The sequence below is a fragment of the Microtus pennsylvanicus genome, chromosome 4 (assembly GCF_037038515.1).
Source record: "Microtus pennsylvanicus isolate mMicPen1 chromosome 4, mMicPen1.hap1, whole genome shotgun sequence".
In the NCBI taxonomy this organism is placed as follows: Eukaryota; Metazoa; Chordata; class Mammalia; order Rodentia; family Cricetidae; genus Microtus; species Microtus pennsylvanicus.
The window spans coordinates 61,070,825-61,091,879 of record NC_134582.1 but is presented as its reverse complement, the minus strand read 5'-3'; the positions used below and the strand labels follow the sequence as shown (position 1 = coordinate 61,091,879).

Sequence of the window (21,055 nt, the reverse complement as noted above, 5' to 3'; positions counted from 1 at the left end):
AATCTAGATGAAAGGAAGCAACCCAGTGATCCCTCAGGAGAAATGAATAATCCAGTACTCAAAACTAGACTTCGGTTCTTTTCTGTCAGGTAGCTTTGCTCGAGGGGTGGACAGAGGACTGAAGGGTGATCTGAGTAAACTGAGCAAGCATACTGAACACATTTTTGTGCACTCTAGACTATTAGCACCACAGTGCAAACAATGTAAACAATGACTGGACTAAAATTTGGCCTAGACACAGACAGCCCTTGCCCCACGTTTTTTTAGACACACATTCTATATCCACATTTTATTTTAAGAAAATATCACTCACGTGCATCCATCGCCACTACTGAAATATTGTACTGGTTGTTTTTCACAAACTTTGACTCTCTGTCTAATATTTTTAGGGTTTTCAGGTTTCCGGTGCTTTCATTAATTTCAAACCAGTTATCTTCATCTCCTACCTTCTGATACCTGGGTTTTAGAAAGCAAACAACAAATGACCAAAGAGGGGACACACTGACCATTTCTAAATACGAAATAAGTCGCTCATACCCCAGTGAAAATGCAGGGGCTTTTCATCACCTTATGCCGTCAGAACTGCTTGTTTCGGGGTCCATGGCTTTGTAGCCCAGGAGCTCTTGGCCAGCTGGCAGCCCGTCTTTGCTCTGAATGACTTTGACTGGTGGCTGGCACTCGGGGCCCTCATCACTATCTTTAATTTTCACAGTCACAGTCGTGGTGCACATTGTGGGAGTCTGTCCATTGGCAGCTTTAGAGAACTGGGCTTCATTAAGGACACCGATCTGCAGAATGACTTGGCGGCTGGCTTCATAGTTCAGTGGCTGTGTAACAAGCATGCATCTGTCAGTCAATGTACTGTTATAGAGAGCACGACTGAGTCCAACTTTTAACAGAAAGGGAATGGTGTTCCTAGTGTTAAAATGTTACCCAACGTTGGTGCTGACACAAAGATCAATTATTCTTAATAGATTCTTAATAGATCCAGGCAGTGGTGACACACGCCTTTAATGTCAGCACTTAATAGATCCAGGCAGAGGCAGGTGGATCTCTGTGTTCAAGGCCAGCCTGGTCTACAAGAGCTACTCCAGCACAGACTCCAAAGCTACAGAGAAGCCCTGGCTTTAAAAAAAAAAAAAGTTAAAATTCAATCACTTCCCTCCCTACTTTTGCTTTGAAGATCCTATCTTTATCTTTCTATTGTAAGTTTAAACACTAATAAAATAGAGCATAATTGTTTCTAATCCAAGTAGAATCCCTGAGACAAGTTAAATTTAAAGGAAAAAGAGCAGGGAGGAAATACAAAAGACCAGGGGAAAGGGAAGAAGAAGAATATACAGTATAATTTTATGAGAATCTTATCAAAATGTAAATTCTTCAGAAAGCTTTTAACTAACCCTGGGAAATTAAAAGAGGAAAGGCATGCAAGAGGGAGACATGGACCCAGTTATTCAAAGAGCACCAGGGAGTGTGAACACTCAAAGTAGGCCAGCAAGGCAAGAGTCAGATCCAGCATTGCTCTACTTTAGTAACCCTATCTATGGAGGAATAAAGTTTCTGTCTGATGTGAGTTTCTTCTCAGAAAGAATACAATAATAGAAAAGTGTCTGTGGAAACCATTTCAGCACCATACTGCACTTGTGTCATTATATACACACTGGAAGTATTCATTTCTAATTTATTTACTATAAATCAACTTCATGCATATAATGTCTTTTTGTCAAAGCCCCTGTTTTCTTCTTTTATCCCCTTTCCCCACCACAAAATCCCTTCTTCCCAAGTCCTCCTCCTGGGTTTAGGAGTAAGTAACTCCCCTTCCTGTGCGTCCTTCAACTGCCTGTAGCTCTTCTGAGAAAGGCTCATAGAAGGCTGTAATTTTTATATCAAATCTGAAGCACAGGTTTGAATGCCTCAAAGAATACGTCTATGATTATTACATACCTTGATAACACACAGAACTCCTTCATTTGTGTTCGGGTCGGTTGTGATTCTGAAATTCCCGTTCTCGTTCCCTTGGAGAATTGAGTACACTGCTTTGGAGTGAGGGGTGCCGGGCAAATCTTGGTCTTGGACTGTCATCCTTAGAATCTCAACATCAATTCTGTTTTCTTCTACTTCTGTGGTATACTGGGGGAGAAATGCTTTCTAATTACACAACTGTGCCTCTAACAAAGTGGTTTTTATATTTAAAATCATATTTAAAGAATGCAATATAGATGCTCCTAATTTGGAAAAAAAAATACGTTTCATGCCTGGCTAACTTCTTTCTTCCTAATCCTCTTTACAAATCTCTTCCATTCACCAAAGGTGATTCATGTCTTAATGGCCAAAGTTCTGGTAAGGTGATTCTCTCTCTCTCTGACCCTCAGATTTGGTCTTCTCTGACCCTATTTGACAATTACATCTCATCTGCCTCTTCAGCTATAGCAAATACCAATTAAGTTGCACTAACATATTCACCACACAATACTTACAGATAGTGAGACATAAATGATGGTTTTTTTCTTCACAATATTGTGAATTGAATTTGGTGCCTCAAGCTTACAGGGCCAGAACTCTACACCTGAGTGAGGACTACAGCTCAGAATTAGCAGTTTTCACAATGACCTTATTTTTACTTATTTTGATTCACCACCAAATACTTTAAGAGAAAGGTTTTCTCTTTTTTTATGAGAACTCAAATAATGGACATCACTCTTTGAAGCTAAAAAAAAAAAGACAGAAGCCTAAGATATTAAAAGACTAAAAAGATAAATCATAATCTTCAAGAGATAAATTCATAGGAAGATGGAAAAGATTGGATCTAGATTTAAATCCTACTTATTCTGATTTATGATCTGTATAAATGAGATCTTTGACAGTGAACCGTCCATCACTGTATTAGGCTTCTTATTCTCTGACTAAAACTCTGGTGTAGACTCATGGAAAAATGCCAAGTTGCTCATTAAAAGTAAAAAAACAATCATGTCTTGGAAATATCAACATATATTATGTCTCACATAATTTTCTAGCTAAGGCACAACACAAGAGGAGCTGGGAGTACAGCTTCCCTCTGACCGCGGCAGAGGATATAAGACCAATTCCTGTCCTTCTTCAAAACATGTAATATACAGGGCACGGGAAAGAAAGCCTCTTCTTCAACTTATAAAGGAATTGAAGTCCAAGAATCCCAAAACTGGAGCAACCTTAAGAACTAAGAAAACATTGAACACGTGAACCACATCCAAAGAAAGGAATTCTTCAATGGCTAAGAGCAAGGCTACTTCCTTACATCCAAAACCTACAGCACCTCACCTATTATTCTTACAGAAACCATGTTTTTCTCAGTCTATTGCTTTTAAATGATTAGTATTTAAAACAAAATATCTGTTCTCAGGGAGCTGCCAAATTCTAGATTTTTTTTTTTTTAATGTCAAGGAATCTAGTTAAACAACACAGAGGTCTACTCACAGAAGTTTGGGTGAAATACGGTGAATTGTCATTCTCATCCTCCAGTGAGATTGTTATTGTTCCTGTATTGAATAGACCGAAGGGCTGGCCCCCCATATCTCGAACTTCCATCACTAGCTTGTAAGTATCACATTTCTGTGAAGAAAGAGAGAGAGAGAGAGAGAGAGAGAGAGAGAGAGAGAGAGAGAGAGAGAGAGAGAGAAGAGAAAGAAAGACGAAAGGAAGGAAGGGAGGAAGGGAGGAAGGAAGGAAGGAAGGAAGGAAGGAAGGAAGGAAGGAAGGAAGGAAGGAAGGAGAGAGGTTTTATTAGGAAACGATATTTTCCCTCACTTGAAGTTATCATATATACTCTTTGTGCTGTGATTATATTACAAATATGCTTTTAAAATTGTATGTCTGTGTTTACATAACTGCATGCCCACCCCTGATTATTATTTAATAAATAACATTATAAATGCAAATACAAAACAAGAAATCAAACAAATAGTACAGCTAATTTCAATTATCTCTTTGCCTAGATTTAGAATCACCTAGGGGACACACCTCCTGGCATACCTGAAAGGGCGTGTCCAGAGGTTTGACAGTGTGGACAGCACCATCCTGGAGGCTAAGATTCCGAACTAGTGTAAGGGGAAATGGAGACAGAGAGCTGAGCTGCAGAATTCAGCTCCCTGTGGTTCCTGACTAGGAAGTGTGACCAGCAGCCTCACACCAGTCTTCCTGCCATGTGAACTGTGCTCTCACAGCTGAGCACAGACAAACCCTTCCTTCCTTGAGTTTATCTTGTCAGATGTTTAGTCACCACAAAGGAAAGGGAACCAACTACCAAAACAGGGATGTTTGTGCCAAGTACGCAAGCACAGATGTTTACGTGTAAAATTTAAACTTATCCATTCATAATTGGCAAAACTTAAGCAAAACCCAGGTACTCTATAGCTGAGAAATGAGTAAAAAGACTGGTATATTCAGACGATGGGAGGATAGTTTGTACTGTAAAGTAATCAGCTACTGGGCCCTAAAAAGGCATAGGGGAAGTAAAGATAGTAGGAGAAGGCAGCCAGTCTTCACATTGTATGGCTCAGACTGTGACAGTCTGGAAAGGGTGGACTATGAAGAATCACTCTCCTTCTCCTCCCGCCCGTGTGTGTGTGTGTGTGTGTGTGTGTGTGTGTGTGTGTGTGTGTGTGTGTGTGTGCACAGCTATAAATGACGTATATTTGCATACATCAGTGATTCCAGGAGTTAAAGAGGGGAAGTGCCAATAGCAGCCCTGTAGCTGTGGACCTGTGCAGCATGGGGATGCTCTATTCACCAGTGGCTCTAGAACTGCCTTAACAAGGCATTTTGTTACTTTTAAAAATGACATACATTATAGTGACAATATGTTTTCAAAATCAAAAATGAAATAAATTAGAGCAATGTTATCAGGACCATGTATCAGCACAATGAGAGCAAGTCAGACCTGTCTTCACCTTGTACTATCTCAACATCTTTGCAGAGGCAAAAAAAAAGTCCACAGAGAATCCTTGGGCTTAGCCTGGGAAGAATGCTTAGGGAGTAAGCACTTGGGCTGTCCTGTAATCATGCTGGCGGTAATTACCGGCTTAAACACAGTGACTGCGGAATTAAGGCACTGAGCCCTTACCTCTCTGTCCAGTAAAGGGGAGGTGGTGGTGATCACACCTGTGTCAGGGTGTATGGAGAAGTGCCTTGGGTGATCTGGGATTTGTTGTAAGATTTTGAATCTCAAACGAGTATGTAGGGTTCCTGGTTCATCGTTGTCTATGGCAGTCACTTGTCCTACTGAAGTTCCTGTTTAGATGAAGTCAATTTTGTCAAAAATTTAAATCATAATTTAAATGTGTTATAAACAAAAAATGCAGATATCATTGCATTAGATTGTCAACACACACATGAGAGAATTGAATGTGAATTACACAAATCTGCTGTTCAGAGAGTAATCACAGACTGGACATTAGAGCCTCACAGTCACTTCTGAGAGAGAAGCATCATATCTGGACATGACCCAGCAACAGAACGCAGAGGGCTATAACTAACAACACTTATTACAAATGTTGTAAACACCAGGCAGTTTTCTTACATTTTTCCCGAAGCCTAGGGCACGATCCTGGCCTCATATATTCTCTCTGAGGTACCAGCCAGATCCCCTCTTCTAGAATTCTCCCAGCTGAATAAAAACCCAGCAGTTCTCTGTCCACTACAATATTTCTGTAATATTGTACCACCAACACCAACAAGTAACCTTAGGGAAAACTGAATCAAATAAAGATTACTAGAATTGTAATCATGATACAAAAAGGAAAAGATATGACCTAAGTTCAAGCACAAGATGAATTTTAAGGACATTTCTGATGACAGCTTATTGCTGGAGAGGATGTGGGGGTAAAGGGACCCCTCCTGCATTGTTGGAGGGAGTGAAAACTGGTACAGCTTTTTTGGATATCAGTGTGGCAGTTTCTCAGAAAATTAGGAAATAACCCTTCTCAAGACCCAGCAACATCACTTTTGGGTATATACCCGAAGATGTTCAATCATACTACAAGGATTTGTGTTAAACTATGTTCATAACAGCATTATTTGTAATAGCCAGAATCTGGAAGCAAATATGGTACATTTTACATAATGCAGTACTACACAGCAGTAAAAAAAAAAATGCCATCTCAAAATTTACAGGAAAATGGATGGATCTAGAAAAAAACATATTGTAACCCAGATCCAGAAAGACAAATATAATATGTACTCAATCATAAGTGGGTTCTAGACATAAAACAAAGAAAAACCAGCCTACAGCCTACAACCCCAGAGAACCCAGACAACAGAGAGGACCCGAAGAGAGATATACATGGATCTACATAGGAAGGAGAAAAATACAAGCTTTCCTGAGTAAATTGAGAATGGAAGTCAGGGGAAAGGGTAGAAGGGGAGAGGGGAGGAGGGGAGGGAAGTGAAAGAAAATATATAGCTCAATAAAAACAATTTAAAAAAGAAAATTTGCTCCAACCAATCTAACCTTTAATAGAAAAACCATTTCTAACATGTAAACAAAAGATGAGTATAATCCAAAGTACCAAAACATCATGAAATAAAATTATAAAATTAAACTTTTGAGACAGTGTCTCTCTATGTGGCCAAAGCTAGCCTTACAAAATCCTGATTGGCCTTGAGTACACAGATATCACTGACATCTGCTTTCTGGGTGCTGGGGTTTAAGGTATGTGCCACCATGCCTGGCAAACATTTTACCTTGCAGTATTTTAAAGTGCAAATATCGTTTTATTATATCATTGTGAAATCTCTGCTTATGACTGAGGGGCTTGCTGCTGAGCCTGGTAATCTGTGTTTAAGACCCCAAATCCACTGTGCAGAGAACCACTCCTTGATAGCCTCATGCACACACAGACACATACACACACACACATACATATGCACACATTCACGCACAAATACACACAAATGCACACACATAGAACATACATACAAAAATAAATTATAAATGTTTGAACTTACCAGTTCGGCAATTTTCAGGCACACTAAAAACTGTCAGTTTGGTTTCAAAATATGGGGCGTTGTCATTGTCATCTTCAACCTTGAACAGCAAGGGGAGAGGGTAGTCCGGAGCATAGCCGTCAGCAGTGGTTGCGTATCCATACACCTGGAAGGCAGACAACATTATCAGCTGGTTCCTACGTGACAAAACATGCACAATGCAAGCCCAGAAGTAGGGCAAAAGGTGTTGCTTAAAAAGGACATGCACAGGCATGTGTAGCTAAGCAATAATGCGATGCATAAAATGCATATCACTGTGTGCATGCACCATGCGGTTTCAGCCACCTTGAAGAGTCATTTCTCATTATTCTCCTACCAAAGTCCCATGTGCTCCCATACCATGAGCTCCAAGTGCTCTTGGAATTAATTGTGTGACTTTTGACATGTTAGAACACAGGAAGACTCATTGCAGTTATGTTTATAACAACTACTATCAAAGCTTACAACATGCTCCAATTTTAATATACACAGATATATATCACAATTATATTTAGGTGATATCTCTACCTGTATTTTCTATAAAAACATTTCTAATAAAATGTTAATAAAAACATATTAATATCGCCTAAACTACATGACAATAAGATAATCTTGATCCAAGTTGCCAGGATTTAATGGTTTTTACCTCTAAATTCTATCCGGCTGTTTTTGTACTCTGTGATTGGTGCATAGTGAATTTTCAGTATGATATTTCAGTAGATATTGAACTAAACAGCCCACTATTCTAACTAACACTTCCATCCCCATCCCCATCACTACCAACCCATCATCACCATCATGACCATCACCATAACCTCCATCACCATCACCATCATCATCCCCGTAGCCATTGTGGTGGTGTGAATGAGAATGGCCCCTATAAACTCACATATTGAGCATTTGGTCCTGGCTTGTAGACTGTAAGGAAGGATTGTGTGATTTTGTTGGAGGAGATGTGTCACCAGGGTGGGCTTTGAGGTTGCAAACACTCATTCCAAGCCTAGTCTTACTCTCTCTGCCTACAATTTTCAGATCAGATGTGAGCTCTCAGCTATTGCTCCAGTGCTATGCTTGCCTGCCTGGGGCTACTCCCCACCATGATGATTATGAACCAACCCTCTAAAACTGTAAGGAAGCCCCCAATTAATGATTTATCATTTGCCTTGGTCATGCTGTATCTTCACATCCTTACTCTAAGAACCCATCATCACTATAAGTGTCATGGCATATCACCATCACCACCATCATCACCATCATCATAACCACAGCACCATCATCCATCATCACCACTGTAACTGTCATGGCAATCACCATCATCACCACCACCATCATCACCATCATCACCAGCGCAACATCATCATAATCACAGCACCATTCATCACACTGTGCCTTCACCACCATATTTAAAACATTCAAATATCACACTATTCAGCCTTCCAACAATTCCTCCCCTCTCCTGCTAGGTTGAATGGATTTTTTTTTTCACAAAAGGATGGTTTTAAAATTTAAGACTAGATAAAAGCCAAAATTATCTATTAGATGACAAATGTCCTCAGACGTGAAGCTCTCGTTACCTAACACAGCAACACAGTGCCTTATATAGAATAAATTTTTAAAAATAAACAAAAACTTTTTATTCCATTCAGTCATTTTTCCTTTTATAAAGGCAATTACTCCTTAGGCTTGAGCCTCCTGTATTAATTCTTTTACCTCATCACTACGGCATTAAGACATCTCCCAATGTCCAGTGACTTCCTCCTGTTTACCCTTCCCCTGGAGATCATGTTTCCTACATGTAACTTTAAATAATAATATCTCATCCACCGATATTGGACTGCATATAAGGATGCTTTTGCACCCTCTTCTTTGGGCTCCGTGACCTTGTGTCACTTGCTATAATGGTTTCAGTGCCATGGATCTGTTATTTTTATAGCCTTTCCCTTTTCAATTTTTCTGGAGAAATATATTTACTTCAGCTCTTTTATGCTTTCCTTTGTTGAAATGTCTGTCATCTTGGAGAACTTTCAAAGAGCTCCACCCAGGATTTGGAATTGAAGTCTGGCCTGACAGTGAGAATAACTAGTGTAGACTGAGTGAGAACTCGGGACAAGCAATGACAAAACTGAACAGGTCCACAAGGGCCATAACAACGCACAGAATGACAAAGGACAGAACTCATGTCTGGGAATGGGATCAGCATTAATCCACAGGTTGAAAAGGGAAAAAGAGGCCAGGGTTTTGTAGATTATTTTTGAAGGTACAAATCTCCAACAACTAAAGAGGAATGATTTGTGGAATAATTTTGAATGGGTAAAGAAATCTTGCTTTTTATAAGAAAAAATACATAGAAAGCGATCTGTTGAAATGCCCTATGTCATGAATCCATATAAGATTAAGTAAATTTAATGATTAAACAATCAAACAAACAAACAAAAAAAAACCCCACTAAACTGTAATAATGGAATGACCTGCCCGGAAAATCTTCAGAAGCCAAGATTAAACAACACAGCATGGGGCGGAAGATAGAACATGAACACAGTGAGAATAAATATTGAGTTAGCCTCAAAACTGTCTTTCTTAGTCATTGGCTAAATGAAATTATTTTAAATACAGCCATTTATTATTAAAATCTCACATTTGTATAAATTAAATAAAAGTGGATGATCAGGAAGTTGCATCAAAGCCCCCAGTACAAAATTCTAGAGCATGCATATTTCATGTCTCTAAAGAGTTATGTTTGCATGTGATATTGCCAAAGCTGTGTCATCCAGCGTTAGAACACCTCTGTGGTAGGTAGGATAGCTAGTAGCCGCCTAAAATTAAGAAGACCGACTTCTGAAGGTTATGTTTCCCTAAGATACAAAGAACGGGGATAGATATAAGATGTGCTGGAAGAACAAGCCATACAGTATAGCTTTTTATAATGAATTGTTGGAAAAGACCACAAGAACTGGAGGTGGCAGATGACTCCAAGGACACAGTGTCCTCCAGACACAGCAGGAGGATGCACAGGTGAACTCAGACTGTGGAAGCACAGGGCAGCACGGGGTCAAACAGAGAAATTCCAGCACTAGAAGGAGAAGTGGGCACAAATGCTACCTCTAATGGACAAGCTATTCACAATTAATACCTGCAAGAAAGAGAAACTACGCGTTTTTCAATGAACCATCATTGGCTGTATAAACCACACTCCAGGGAAGGCTCCAACCCAAGAGCAGTAAACCAACACAATACAAAGGCCATGTTTTTCATGTGAGGGTTTTTTTTCTTCCCATTTTGATACCTTTGTCTTGCTGAGTATTTTGTTTCATTTGTTTGTTTGTGTCTTTTTCTTATTTGTTGTCTTGTTTTTTAGAGAGAGATTAAGTTGGATGAGTAGGGAGGTAGAGAGGGCTGAGAGGAGTTAGAGAGAGTATAATTTTTAAAATATAAAAGAGAAAGGGACAAATATATTTATATAGTCTTCTATAGTAAGCTAAAAATAATTAAATGGCCATTTTAAAACATTGATATATAATTTTAGAGCATATTAATTAAAACTTTTCCTTTGACAAAATATTCCTTTCTGCTTCTAGTGAGTTTATAGTTTGCCTTTTGTTTATATCTTCTTGTGATACTTCACTTAGTAAATTCTAGTTTAAAAAAACATATTTTGCAAGTGGTGTTTCTTAATGCCAATTTAGACTTAAACATTAGAAAAGCAGGGTAGTTCTCAAAGGGAAATTGCCTAATGTTAAATATAGACTCCAAATTATTTTATTCAACTCTCCCATAAAAGTGTAAAACTGGCAAAGTACACAGCAAGAAAGGAGCTCTGGGCACACAGAATGTTGATTCACAGGAAGGAAGTGCATGGCTGAGGAGACTGGGGGAGGGGCTGTGAAGGAATTGGGGATGAATGCAGACAAAGACAAAAATTCATTGTATAAATGTATGAAAATATCAAGCAATAATAAAACCTTTTAAAATACCAAAGACTCTTATTTTAACAATCCCCCAGCAGTATTTATAGTAAGAAACAAGGAATAACACAAGGTTAAAAACCAACCCTTATCAGAACTCTGGCAGAGTGTTAAGTGAAGTAGATCCCTCAACAGCACAGCAGATGGCTTCTTAAGTCTCCAGCAGAGTACCTTCTGGGTAACCACTCTGCTTCTGGGAAGGTGCTGTCAAGGCAGCAAATGGTCGTGCCATCTCTAGCAAGCTTCACTTGTGTGTGGATTGAAAGGTGAAAGCAGTTCTGGTGGGGCTTGGTGTGGGATACACTGGGGTCAATTGCCAGGATCAAGAGAAGCAGAGATGAAAATGAAAAGCATGCTGGGCTAGAGAAAGCTCTGCAACAGAGCTCTTGCTGGCCTCCACTGCCTAATGCTTGCTTCCCACTCCCAACCCTTCGGCAATTCAAAATGAACAGATTACATGGTGCTTGGCTTCTCTCTGCTATAGCTTCAGTAAACATTCTTCAGAAAGTATTTCAGATTACTAGAAGTAAGGCATGTTTAATCTAGAGAACTGAAGAGGCATAAAATAATAAGAAAGTGTCACAACAGCACACCCTTTGTGCTCCGTGGTGAAATATCTACTGTGGAAATTGTGTTTTAAAATTCGTGCTACCTAATGAGTTCTTTGATGAACATTCCAGAGGAAACACCAGCCTCCCCTGTGTCTGCTCTTGATTTAGCTGTCTGCCTTTGTATTTCACATTCCAAGTGTCAAATACCACTCAGGTTAGAGTTGGTTGTAGTTGTTTATCTTCCCATCCCTCTTCCCTCTCCTCTACTCTTCTCCCCCCCCCCATTTTTGTTTTCATTCTTCTCTTGCTATTGTGATAGGCTGTCATTAAGTAGCCCAGGCTGGCCTTGAAAATCCTCCTGTCCTGGCCTCACCTCTGCATTGCTGGAATGGCAGGCCTGTCCAACAACAAGCCTGGCTTCAACCATTCTTTTACAAATACACCTTCTTGGGAGTCCTCTACCCCTCCTTCTCACAGCAGTTAACTTCTTTCATAGATGGCTATGAATATGGTTATCAACCTCCCTTAGTTGGTAACTAAGTTGGGAATTGTAAGAACTTAATTAATGTCCCTTGACATCATCCTCCTAAGCCAATGGATATCTCTTATACACCCCTTAAAGATTAGAATGCTAAGCAGATGTGTACATTTGTCTTTAGGTAGAAGAATAAAACAGATTGGTAAATAAGTTCTAGATGCCTAGGAAGACAAAAATGCTATTAAAGGGTTAAATTTCTGAAGAATGGGGAAGGAGGAAGTAGCACCATGCTTAGCAAGGCCTGAAATGGTAGACCCAACCGACTTATATTTGCATTCAGAACCCCTTGGGTTATGGCATCCAGCTCAAAACAACTAGGTCAGACTTTCTGGGCATCAGCCCAAGATCAGTTGTTTTGCTTATCTTGTTTTCTAGATCTCATGTGTTTTATGACATAAAAACATAGGCAACAGTAATTGAAGTATTTTATTATAGAGAACTTTGAGCCCAAAGAAAATCTTTGTCACTTCTCCAGAGTATACAGACGAACGTCTGTGCTTGAAAATTTTGTCATGGTGTTTACGCACCCTTCTCTCCTCTACCCATTGCCCCCCTTCTTAGACATACTGTCTGTTTTTCAGCCTAGTGCCAAGGGAACTTAAAGTTTATATTGAATACTAATAATATTCTACATATTGAACAAATTATTAGAACTTAATATTTGTAAAAAATAATGTTTAAAATATCAATACATGAATAATAAACACCTACTCTTAAATAAATATTTTAGCAATCTTACCAAAAATTGGTCATACTGCTCACGGTCAATGCTCCTGGTACAATAGATGTCCCCAGTGTCTTTCTCTATGTAGAACAAATTGAAAGGCTCTTTGTCCACTCCTGGTCCACTGATGGAGTAAAAGATGGTGTAATTCTGGGCAGCATCAGATTGAATCTATAATAGGAAGAGATTATTTAGAGAGGAACAAATATATGTTTTGGGGTTGGTTTTTTTTGTTTTTGTTTTTTGAAACAGGGTTTCTCTCCGTAGCTTTTAAGCTCTGAGTGCTGGGATTAAAGGTATGCACCACCACCGCCCAGCAGAACAAATAGATCTTGATTTATATCTTTATCTAGACCCTTGTGTGAGTTTACTTTCAATCACTTTCTCTCTTTCCTTTGCTCCTTCAGCCAACATTTTCCTTTTTTTTCAGCATCCTATCTTCATCTTTCCATGTGTGAAACCACAGACTCTGTCCCTTGTTTGATCTCTAATGTTTTCCTTTCCATGCAGTTCTGAGGCATGGAGAGCAGTGTGCCTTTGCCGTCCTGTCCTTCCTGTGATTTCAAATTATTTATCATTGAAAACTGTACAATCACAGGTGATACAACTTCATGCACAATTATTTCAGCAGATTGTTCCAAAGCTGCCCTATGCTTTTATATCACTGTGTGACAGCGAGTCAGCCCACTTACTAAACCAAAAAGTAGCCAAGTTTTAGGGGATAAGTGTTCATTTAAGCCAAAGTTGAATTACGCAAAACTGGTAGACCTACTCTCTGCAAATGAATGCTTAGAATGTTTTGGGAAATCTAGCATCTAGGGTTGGATAGATGGCTCAAGAGTGTAGGTGCTTGCTGCCAAACCTGACCACCTGAGTTTAAATCTTGGCACCTACATAGTGGAAGGAGAGAGCCAACCACTTCTAGCCATCTCCTGACCCATACACATATGTTTCTATGGTGCATTGATGCTCCCTATCCCAAATAAATAAGTAAAGCGTTAAACACACACACTTTAAAAACTAGTATAAGAAATGAAGAAACTCTATGGAATCATTATATGTTCCTCATTGTGATGAATAGATGATACCTGTACTGCTAATAACTTAAATCCTTCATTTAGTATTTCATACATTATTCATTTATGTACTTTATTGGGAGGTGGGGAAAGAACATAGGACCCTGTGCATGCTTGGAAACATACTACCACTGAGCCACATCCCCAGCCTTTAAAGTTGCACTTTAGTTGTTTAGCATCGTCTTCCCGTGCTACTCCTAACAGTAGGAACAGGAGCTGTCGGACTCTTTTGCTGACTTTTAGGACCCTATTGCTCATACTGAGTTCCTTTGTCCAGCCTTAATATGAGGGGAGGCGCTTAGTCTGACTGCAGCTTGATATGCCACATTTAATAGGCATCCATGTGAGGCCTACAGAAACGGAGGAGTGGATGGAGGGAAGCAAAAAAGAGGTCAGGGGTGGGGAGGCTTGGAGGAGAGGAGGGAGGGGAACCTGCAGTTGGGGTGTAAAATAAATAAATATAAATGAATAAAATATTTAACACATATGAAAATTTAAAAAACCATGGGACAGACCTGTTGAACGTGTTGTGGGAATGGACCTAATGAGTTCTCCATCAGCGAACACGGAATTGGAGCCCATCTCCTCTTACTGCGCTTGTGCACTGGGTCTTCTGTATGCCTCTTCCTAAATACCTACATTTGATGAGCAATGAAATACAGCATTATTTAGCATTGTCAAAACTGTGGTTTTCCATGTACTGCAAGATAGAGAAAATAAGTAAGGATGATACATGACAGTATCATGGGCAATCTCTAAAGAATTTGTATTATGCTTTTTCAGTAAACACACACACACACACTGACCTCAGACTACATCCTTTTCCCTAGTTCTATCTATTTCCTGATGTAACCAGTCAGCAGTCAGAATTTGGTTGGTCGGTGACATAAGCATCTTAGTGAAGTTATTGTCTTTTCCTGGCCCCTGCATTGATGATCTATTAGCAAATACTTAAGAACTGGCTTCATTTCATACAGAATGGTACAGGTGAAATCCATGGAAACCCTGTCTACAAATATTTCTGGACCACCACAAAAACATGAACAGCATCTATTCAAGAAGCTTTTATGCCATTTGAATAAAAAGAATAATGTTCTATTAAGTACAAAGCTTATATTAAATTCAATGAAGAATGGTCTTTGCAATCAAAAGAGGTTTAGTTCAGAAATCTGTTTATAAAATTAATCAGTAGTTTTAAGAGTCTAAGTCATTATACTGAGTTTACTCAAAGGCAGCTACGAAGAGTGGCAATCTCCTCATGCCTAGGACTCATTACTCTTAAATACAAGACAGTGGATTTAAGACACACATACCCCTATTGACCGGGCCACATTGCCACTCTAAAGACAGGGGCCTTATAGAGTTTTCTACTACGCAAGCAGGTCCCCTTGATGAGTGACATAAGCCCCATTGAAAGGAAGCCACAGGGAAGGGTGGCACTGCATGGCCGGCTTCATTGTTCTCTGAGACACTCCCCAGCCTTGTTCTTGTTCTTCAGGTTAGCTGTTCTTCCCACCACACCTCAAAATGTATCTGAATCCTTTGATATTCCGATTTTGCTCACAGGCCATGGTCTTCTTCAGCAATACCAACTGTGTAAATAGTGTATATGCCACTCCCTTTAACAGTCCAGTCCTCGGTTGTGAGAATGTTGAGTGCAAAAGACAAAGGAATCACTCAAGGATGACATTAGCCTTGCAGATGCAATGGGGGCCCTGTAAGGACCTCTGGCCCTAACTGGCTTTACCTTTTTTTCTTTTGCTGACAGTTCAATTTCTATTTCCTTTTGCTCCTGACTCTGACTGTCTGAGAGGAAGATGGAGAACCTCCTCTGTTCAGAAGACAAGAGCAGGTCATGTGTTGTAAAGATTGTGCCGTCGTCTAGAACTCTGAAGGCTGGGTCGCTGGACAGGATCAGGCTGGCTGATTTGAGGCACTCGTCCAGATTCACTGCAGGGAGACATTTCACAGCAATGTCAGGCTCAACTGGAAGGGAACGAGTCTTACAGGAATGACAACCACCAGTAATACGGGAGGAGCAGAAAGAGGGCGTGACACTGAACACCTGCCCTTCTGAAACGTGGGGGCTGTAAAAACTAGACTAATGGAGTTTTGCCCCCCTCCGTTTTCCTTCCTTCCTTTTTGGCTATGCTGAGGATCCAACCCAGGACCTCATCCAGAAAAGTGAAGCCTCTACCAACTGAGCTACATCCCTGTCTCTCCCATTACTTTCATCATGAATTAATTTAAGAAACAAACTGTTCTGCAACTTTATTGGATTTGGTTTGCTTCTACTTTCCCCAGTGTCCACAGGTTTGTGAACACAAGTCCTTGATTTCATGACAGTGTGAAAATGATATACATGTGGTCCAACTTCATAACAGTGTGAAAATGATATATGTATGGGAGCAGGTGACTTTGAGCATGGGGCTTTAATACTGATCTCTTTTTCAAGCTAGGAATATGTGGCCAGAGTTATAAGCTGTTCCTAGTGATCCTCGGATGAGGTGATAGTAAGGAACCATGTTTGCAACTGTACAGTGGGCCCTGTTGCTAAGATACAATGCTTGGTAAACTAGGTATGCTGAATGCATTTTCCCTTACTTTCAACTTATAGTGGGTTTAAGGGGATGTGGTGACTCTGTCATGATTCAAAAGCTATCTGGATGTAGATAGGTTAATATATATGTATTTATATCTTTATAGATAGCATATGTAAACGTGCATATACATATATAAATACAGACAATGTACTATATACATATAATACACTATGAAACAGATATATATGTATACAATGTTCTATGAAACAAAATATATATGATTAATACATGTGTAATTTGTATGTATTATATACATGATTTAATTATATGTAAATTGCTGTTCTATAGAACATTATAGACTTATATAGCTTTAAATTGCATTCATCATAATATGGTGTCAGTAGATTTTTAGATTAAGTTAAAATTTATTTGGCAATAAGATAAAAGTTAAGTTGCAACAGGTGCGAAACCTAGTAAGTTCTTGTGTAATATTTCTCATTAATAATGCAAATACTCTTTACATAAAATCTTTCTGAGTTTGATAAGCTCAGTGCTTATTGCATATTGATGGCTGTGACAGCAAAATGCACTAAAATCTTGTTTGACTTTCACAAGTTAGTCTGTGGAATAGACCATATAAATTCTCAGTAAATATGTACTCATTGCTCTCGACCACAAGTGCAGATTTTATATGGAGCGTTTCAACTTTGAGATTCGTTTCATGTTTCATCAGTCAAGAAACCTGACACAGGGGTTCTGGTGCCTGAAGAGCTGATTTGAGATAAGCTTCTGGTTTCAATGCTTTCCTGTGTTAAAACCAAGAGGATTTTCTTCATTCTGTGATGTTTGCTAATTTTTCTAGCAAGAAAGATACAAAACCAAATTTGGTAGTTTGGCTACTGTCAACTACCATGAATGAAAAGGGAGCTGCTTTCCAGTGTATGGCAAGTTTCAACGCCGAGCAGCAATTACATAACTTCTGTGCCAAGGCTTCTAAGGGCAGCCAAAAAGTAATCGCAGTAAGTAGCAACTGTCCAGTTCCCATGACAGAGTCTCACCTTTGCCTACAAGTGTTTCAGCCTTAAGATGAGCGGGAACTTGAAGATAAATTTTTTGACAGGCATTGCAAAATAACACCAGAACCTTTAAAAAAAAAAAAGAACAAATTCAAGTATCATGCTGGATCACATATTTTTACATTACAATTTTGTCTTGTCAATAAAATTATTAGTAATTTTAGAAACAAACCTTTTAATCCTTTACTTTTTTTAACATTCATTTTGAAGTGATTGGTACAGTCTTTAGGATTTCCAGGGTCATTTAGTATCAGTGAAAAAATTAAGTGACTAGTTCTTAGGACTACAATACTAATATATAATTGCAGCAAAATGTGTTATACACCATCAGATTTATAGAGTACTGCCCGCACGACTGCCCACAAACTGCACAGGCCTTCAGCCTGAAAAAGAACTGAATTCTAGAATTCTATATGCATTGATGCACTAACTCTCCAACCGCTTTTTATTATTATTTTTGCTCTTTGAGGTTATTGTTGAGGAAATGAGAAATCATTGAAACATTTTTTTTTTTTTTTTGGTTTTTCGAGACAGGGTTTCTCTGTGGTTTTGGAGCCTCTCCTGGAACTAACTCTTGTAGACCAGGCTGGTCTCGAACTCACAGAGATCCACCTGCCTCTGCCTCCCGAGTGCTGGGATTAAAGGCGTGCGCCACCACCGCCCGGCTCATTGAAACATTTTTGAGGCTCATAAAAATAATACTTAGAATCAATCTACTGTCATTAAATCCACTCACTGCTCAGACTGTCTTAGAAAAAAAAAACTTCAAAATCTGTTTTCAAATCACCTAGCTACATGTTTTAAATTAACAGAACTCTCTGAATTTTAATAATATTCAAGAAACAGCTATTGTTATAGGAATTCCAAGGCACACAGACAAATTATATTTTTTTTTAAAAATGAGTAAAAGTTATGAGCTTGTAGAATTCTATAAAACATTTTTATTTCTTCTGTGTCACTTTATATTTATCCACTTTCCTCTTTATTAAAATAATTTCATGGTCATAAAAAAAGACCACAGTTTAGATTTTCTAGTATCACACAGATCAATTTGTGATCAGTTTTTCTCAAAGACCAAGTTCTAAACTTACAGGACTCAATATTTGCATAAGGATTAACAAAACAGTTAATGTTCATCTTAAGGATGCTGTATCCTTCTTCCTCAACTCAAGTCTACTAGGTGTATCATAGCGGCTTAAAACAGGTTGTGAATCTGTTTTACAACTCTGGTAGGCATATATGTGGCAAGCTGCCATTGTATAGGTCACACTTGCATACAGCTACAATTTAAATAACCACATATGAAAACAAGAGACCTTCTTATTCATTTGACTTTTAAAAATATAGTCATCTCTAATGCCAAGAATTACACTAGACCATGCCTCCAGTCCTGCTGGGGATAAAGTCTAGGCAATTGTCTACAGGTGCAATGTGAGAAAAGCCATTCATAATTAGAAAGGGATGCACAAACATATACATTTCTATAAGCAAATATCCGTGTACATACATTTTATAGGATAAATCTACATTTCCAAACCTATCCTCATTTTAGTTCCTCCCTCTCTTAAGAACCCCTCCTCATAAATGTATCTTCTTTAGACAGAAATAATGGAAGTCTCCAGAAAACCAGTTGTCCCTCTGCCTCCAAGTGAAATTGGGGTCTAAATGGCTTGAAAGGAGCTGTGATCTTCCCAGTCAATACAGGAGTCAAGGGTGAAAGGGCAAAGGATGAGCCAAGGGATAAGGGGCCAGGCAAGGACCAGAACCAAAAGCAAAAAGGAACTGGGTTTAACCACATTTTACTTAAGCAATGCTAACTCCAGTGGTTTCTGTGTGTTCTTCTCCAGGTAGTCATAGCATGGAAGTGGATCATCAAACCTGCACTATGAATTATTCATATGAAGAAAATGTATGTGCTCATCATGAAAATCCCCAAATTCTGAAAACATAATTTACAAATAAAGTATTTTTGGTAAAATAAAAACTCAACAACAACAAATAAAACAGGAATCACAGTGCAGAATTTCTAGATGGAGGTTAAACTTTCCCCATCAAAAGCAAACATAGCAGCATCTTGTAAACAGGTCAAAGTGACTACCACCCAAGTGGAAGGCAGCTTCATGGCTATTCCAGTGACTGACACATTCCTCTTGCTGAGTTGAACTACAACCTCGCGTGAAACATTCTATCCATCTTTTAAGGCTTCCTTAGTGAACTAAGAACATCTTGAGTAATTCATAGCTGCACCCAGAATTCTCTTCTCTTTTTGCTGCTCAGTAGAATAACATGTTAAATGCATGAGCTTTATATATGCCTGGTATCTAAAACAAATCTCAGAAACATTTGGACCAAGTTCCAAAAAGGTATTTCACCACTCCTTGGGGGCGGGGGGACACAGAAACCTGAATGAGGGATTCCCTTGAAAGACATTAGGACGCAGGTACTGGAGCTGGAAGAGAAAGCTTATCCCCTCCCATCCAAGGTCCCAAGCCCCTCGACTCTTCTCCAAATTGTTCTCACATCAGTTTTTTTCCCCCTCTCTCTATCCTCCTTGCCTTTCCTTCCTGCCAAGACTCACTTTCAAGACCCAACTGGCAGGAGGAAGCAGGTGAGAGCATGCCTACTTCCCTAATCCTTGGAGGTTACTCACCAGGAGAGAGAAAAGGAGCTGCTTAGAGAAGGTGCTCCCTGGGGCAGCGAAGGCCACAGCCATCAGAAGAGATCCCAATGGCCGGGGATGGTGAACAGCTACTAGGGTGGCCGGGAGCACACAGGGAGGCCAGGCAAAGGCTGCTACTTGTCAAGATGCTCTGCGGCCACGTTGGCACAGCTGAGGTGGCTTTGGAAGAGAGTCAGGAGACAAGAGATAAGTTAGAGGAGGAGGAGCGATGGAATGGCCTTCTTCCTTGGCTGCTCTCCCTCCTTCCAGTCCAACTACCTTTGAATGTAGAGAGGTTTCCTACAAGTGGGGAGAGTGAGGCACAAAACACCCCATGCCCAGCCACTGGCTCCTCCTCACAGCAGCTTTCAAAATTTCTCCTGCCACTTAACACATAGTCAGAAGCAGAAGACAACACCCTCCATCCTCAGCCCTCCTCCCTTTCCCCCCAGGTAGAGGCTGTGAAGTCCTCCCAGTTATTATGTCCTCCCACAGCCTCCGCTCCTTCTTGGCCTTATTAACCTGCCTTGCCCCCCGGGTGCAAACAGAAATTGTGCATAAACCCCATGCAAAAAAAAAAAAGAAAGAAAAGATGCCTTGTTGGGTGCATTGGCAAATCAGAGGACGTATGCTTGTGCAATCGCTTCCATCTGGAGTTATCTCCCCATCAAAGCATTCAGGTATAGCCTGTGCCATGAAGCTCTACAGCTTTGCCGGAGAGATGACATTCCAGCTGATGCCCCCAGTGCATTGTGTTTCTCTCCTGTTATTTTCTGTCTCCAAGGAGTCAGTCCTCTAGACATCACAAGGAATATCCCAAAGTAGATCAACCTCATAAAGACAAAATAATAATAATAAAGTAACAAGAACATAGTTTCCTTATTGCTTTCTTTTTGTTACACTGGAAACTTTATTCTTGTATTGTTA

The 21,055-nt window shown here is 39.6% G+C and overlaps 1 protein-coding gene across 1 annotated transcript in view; it reads right to left on the bottom strand.

The window, feature by feature from the left end:
* Dsc1 (desmocollin 1) overlaps positions 1 to 20,182 on the bottom strand; it is a 31,204-nt gene extending 11,022 nt beyond the window's left edge. The window contains exons 1-11 of the mRNA XM_075970882.1: positions 20,120 to 20,182; positions 17,452 to 17,536; positions 15,598 to 15,800; positions 14,366 to 14,485; positions 12,790 to 12,945; positions 6,982 to 7,126; positions 5,099 to 5,265; positions 3,454 to 3,588; positions 1,945 to 2,130; positions 568 to 827; positions 314 to 456 (exon numbers count right to left, since the gene is read on the bottom strand). Coding sequence (XP_075826997.1) covers positions 314 to 456; positions 568 to 827; positions 1,945 to 2,130; positions 3,454 to 3,588; positions 5,099 to 5,265; positions 6,982 to 7,126; positions 12,790 to 12,945; positions 14,366 to 14,485; positions 15,598 to 15,800; positions 17,452 to 17,536; positions 20,120 to 20,182 — 1,663 coding nt within the window. The remainder of the gene's footprint in view (positions 1 to 313; positions 457 to 567; positions 828 to 1,944; positions 2,131 to 3,453; positions 3,589 to 5,098; positions 5,266 to 6,981; positions 7,127 to 12,789; positions 12,946 to 14,365; positions 14,486 to 15,597; positions 15,801 to 17,451; positions 17,537 to 20,119) is intronic.
* Between the last annotated feature and the right edge of the window lie 873 nt (positions 20,183 to 21,055).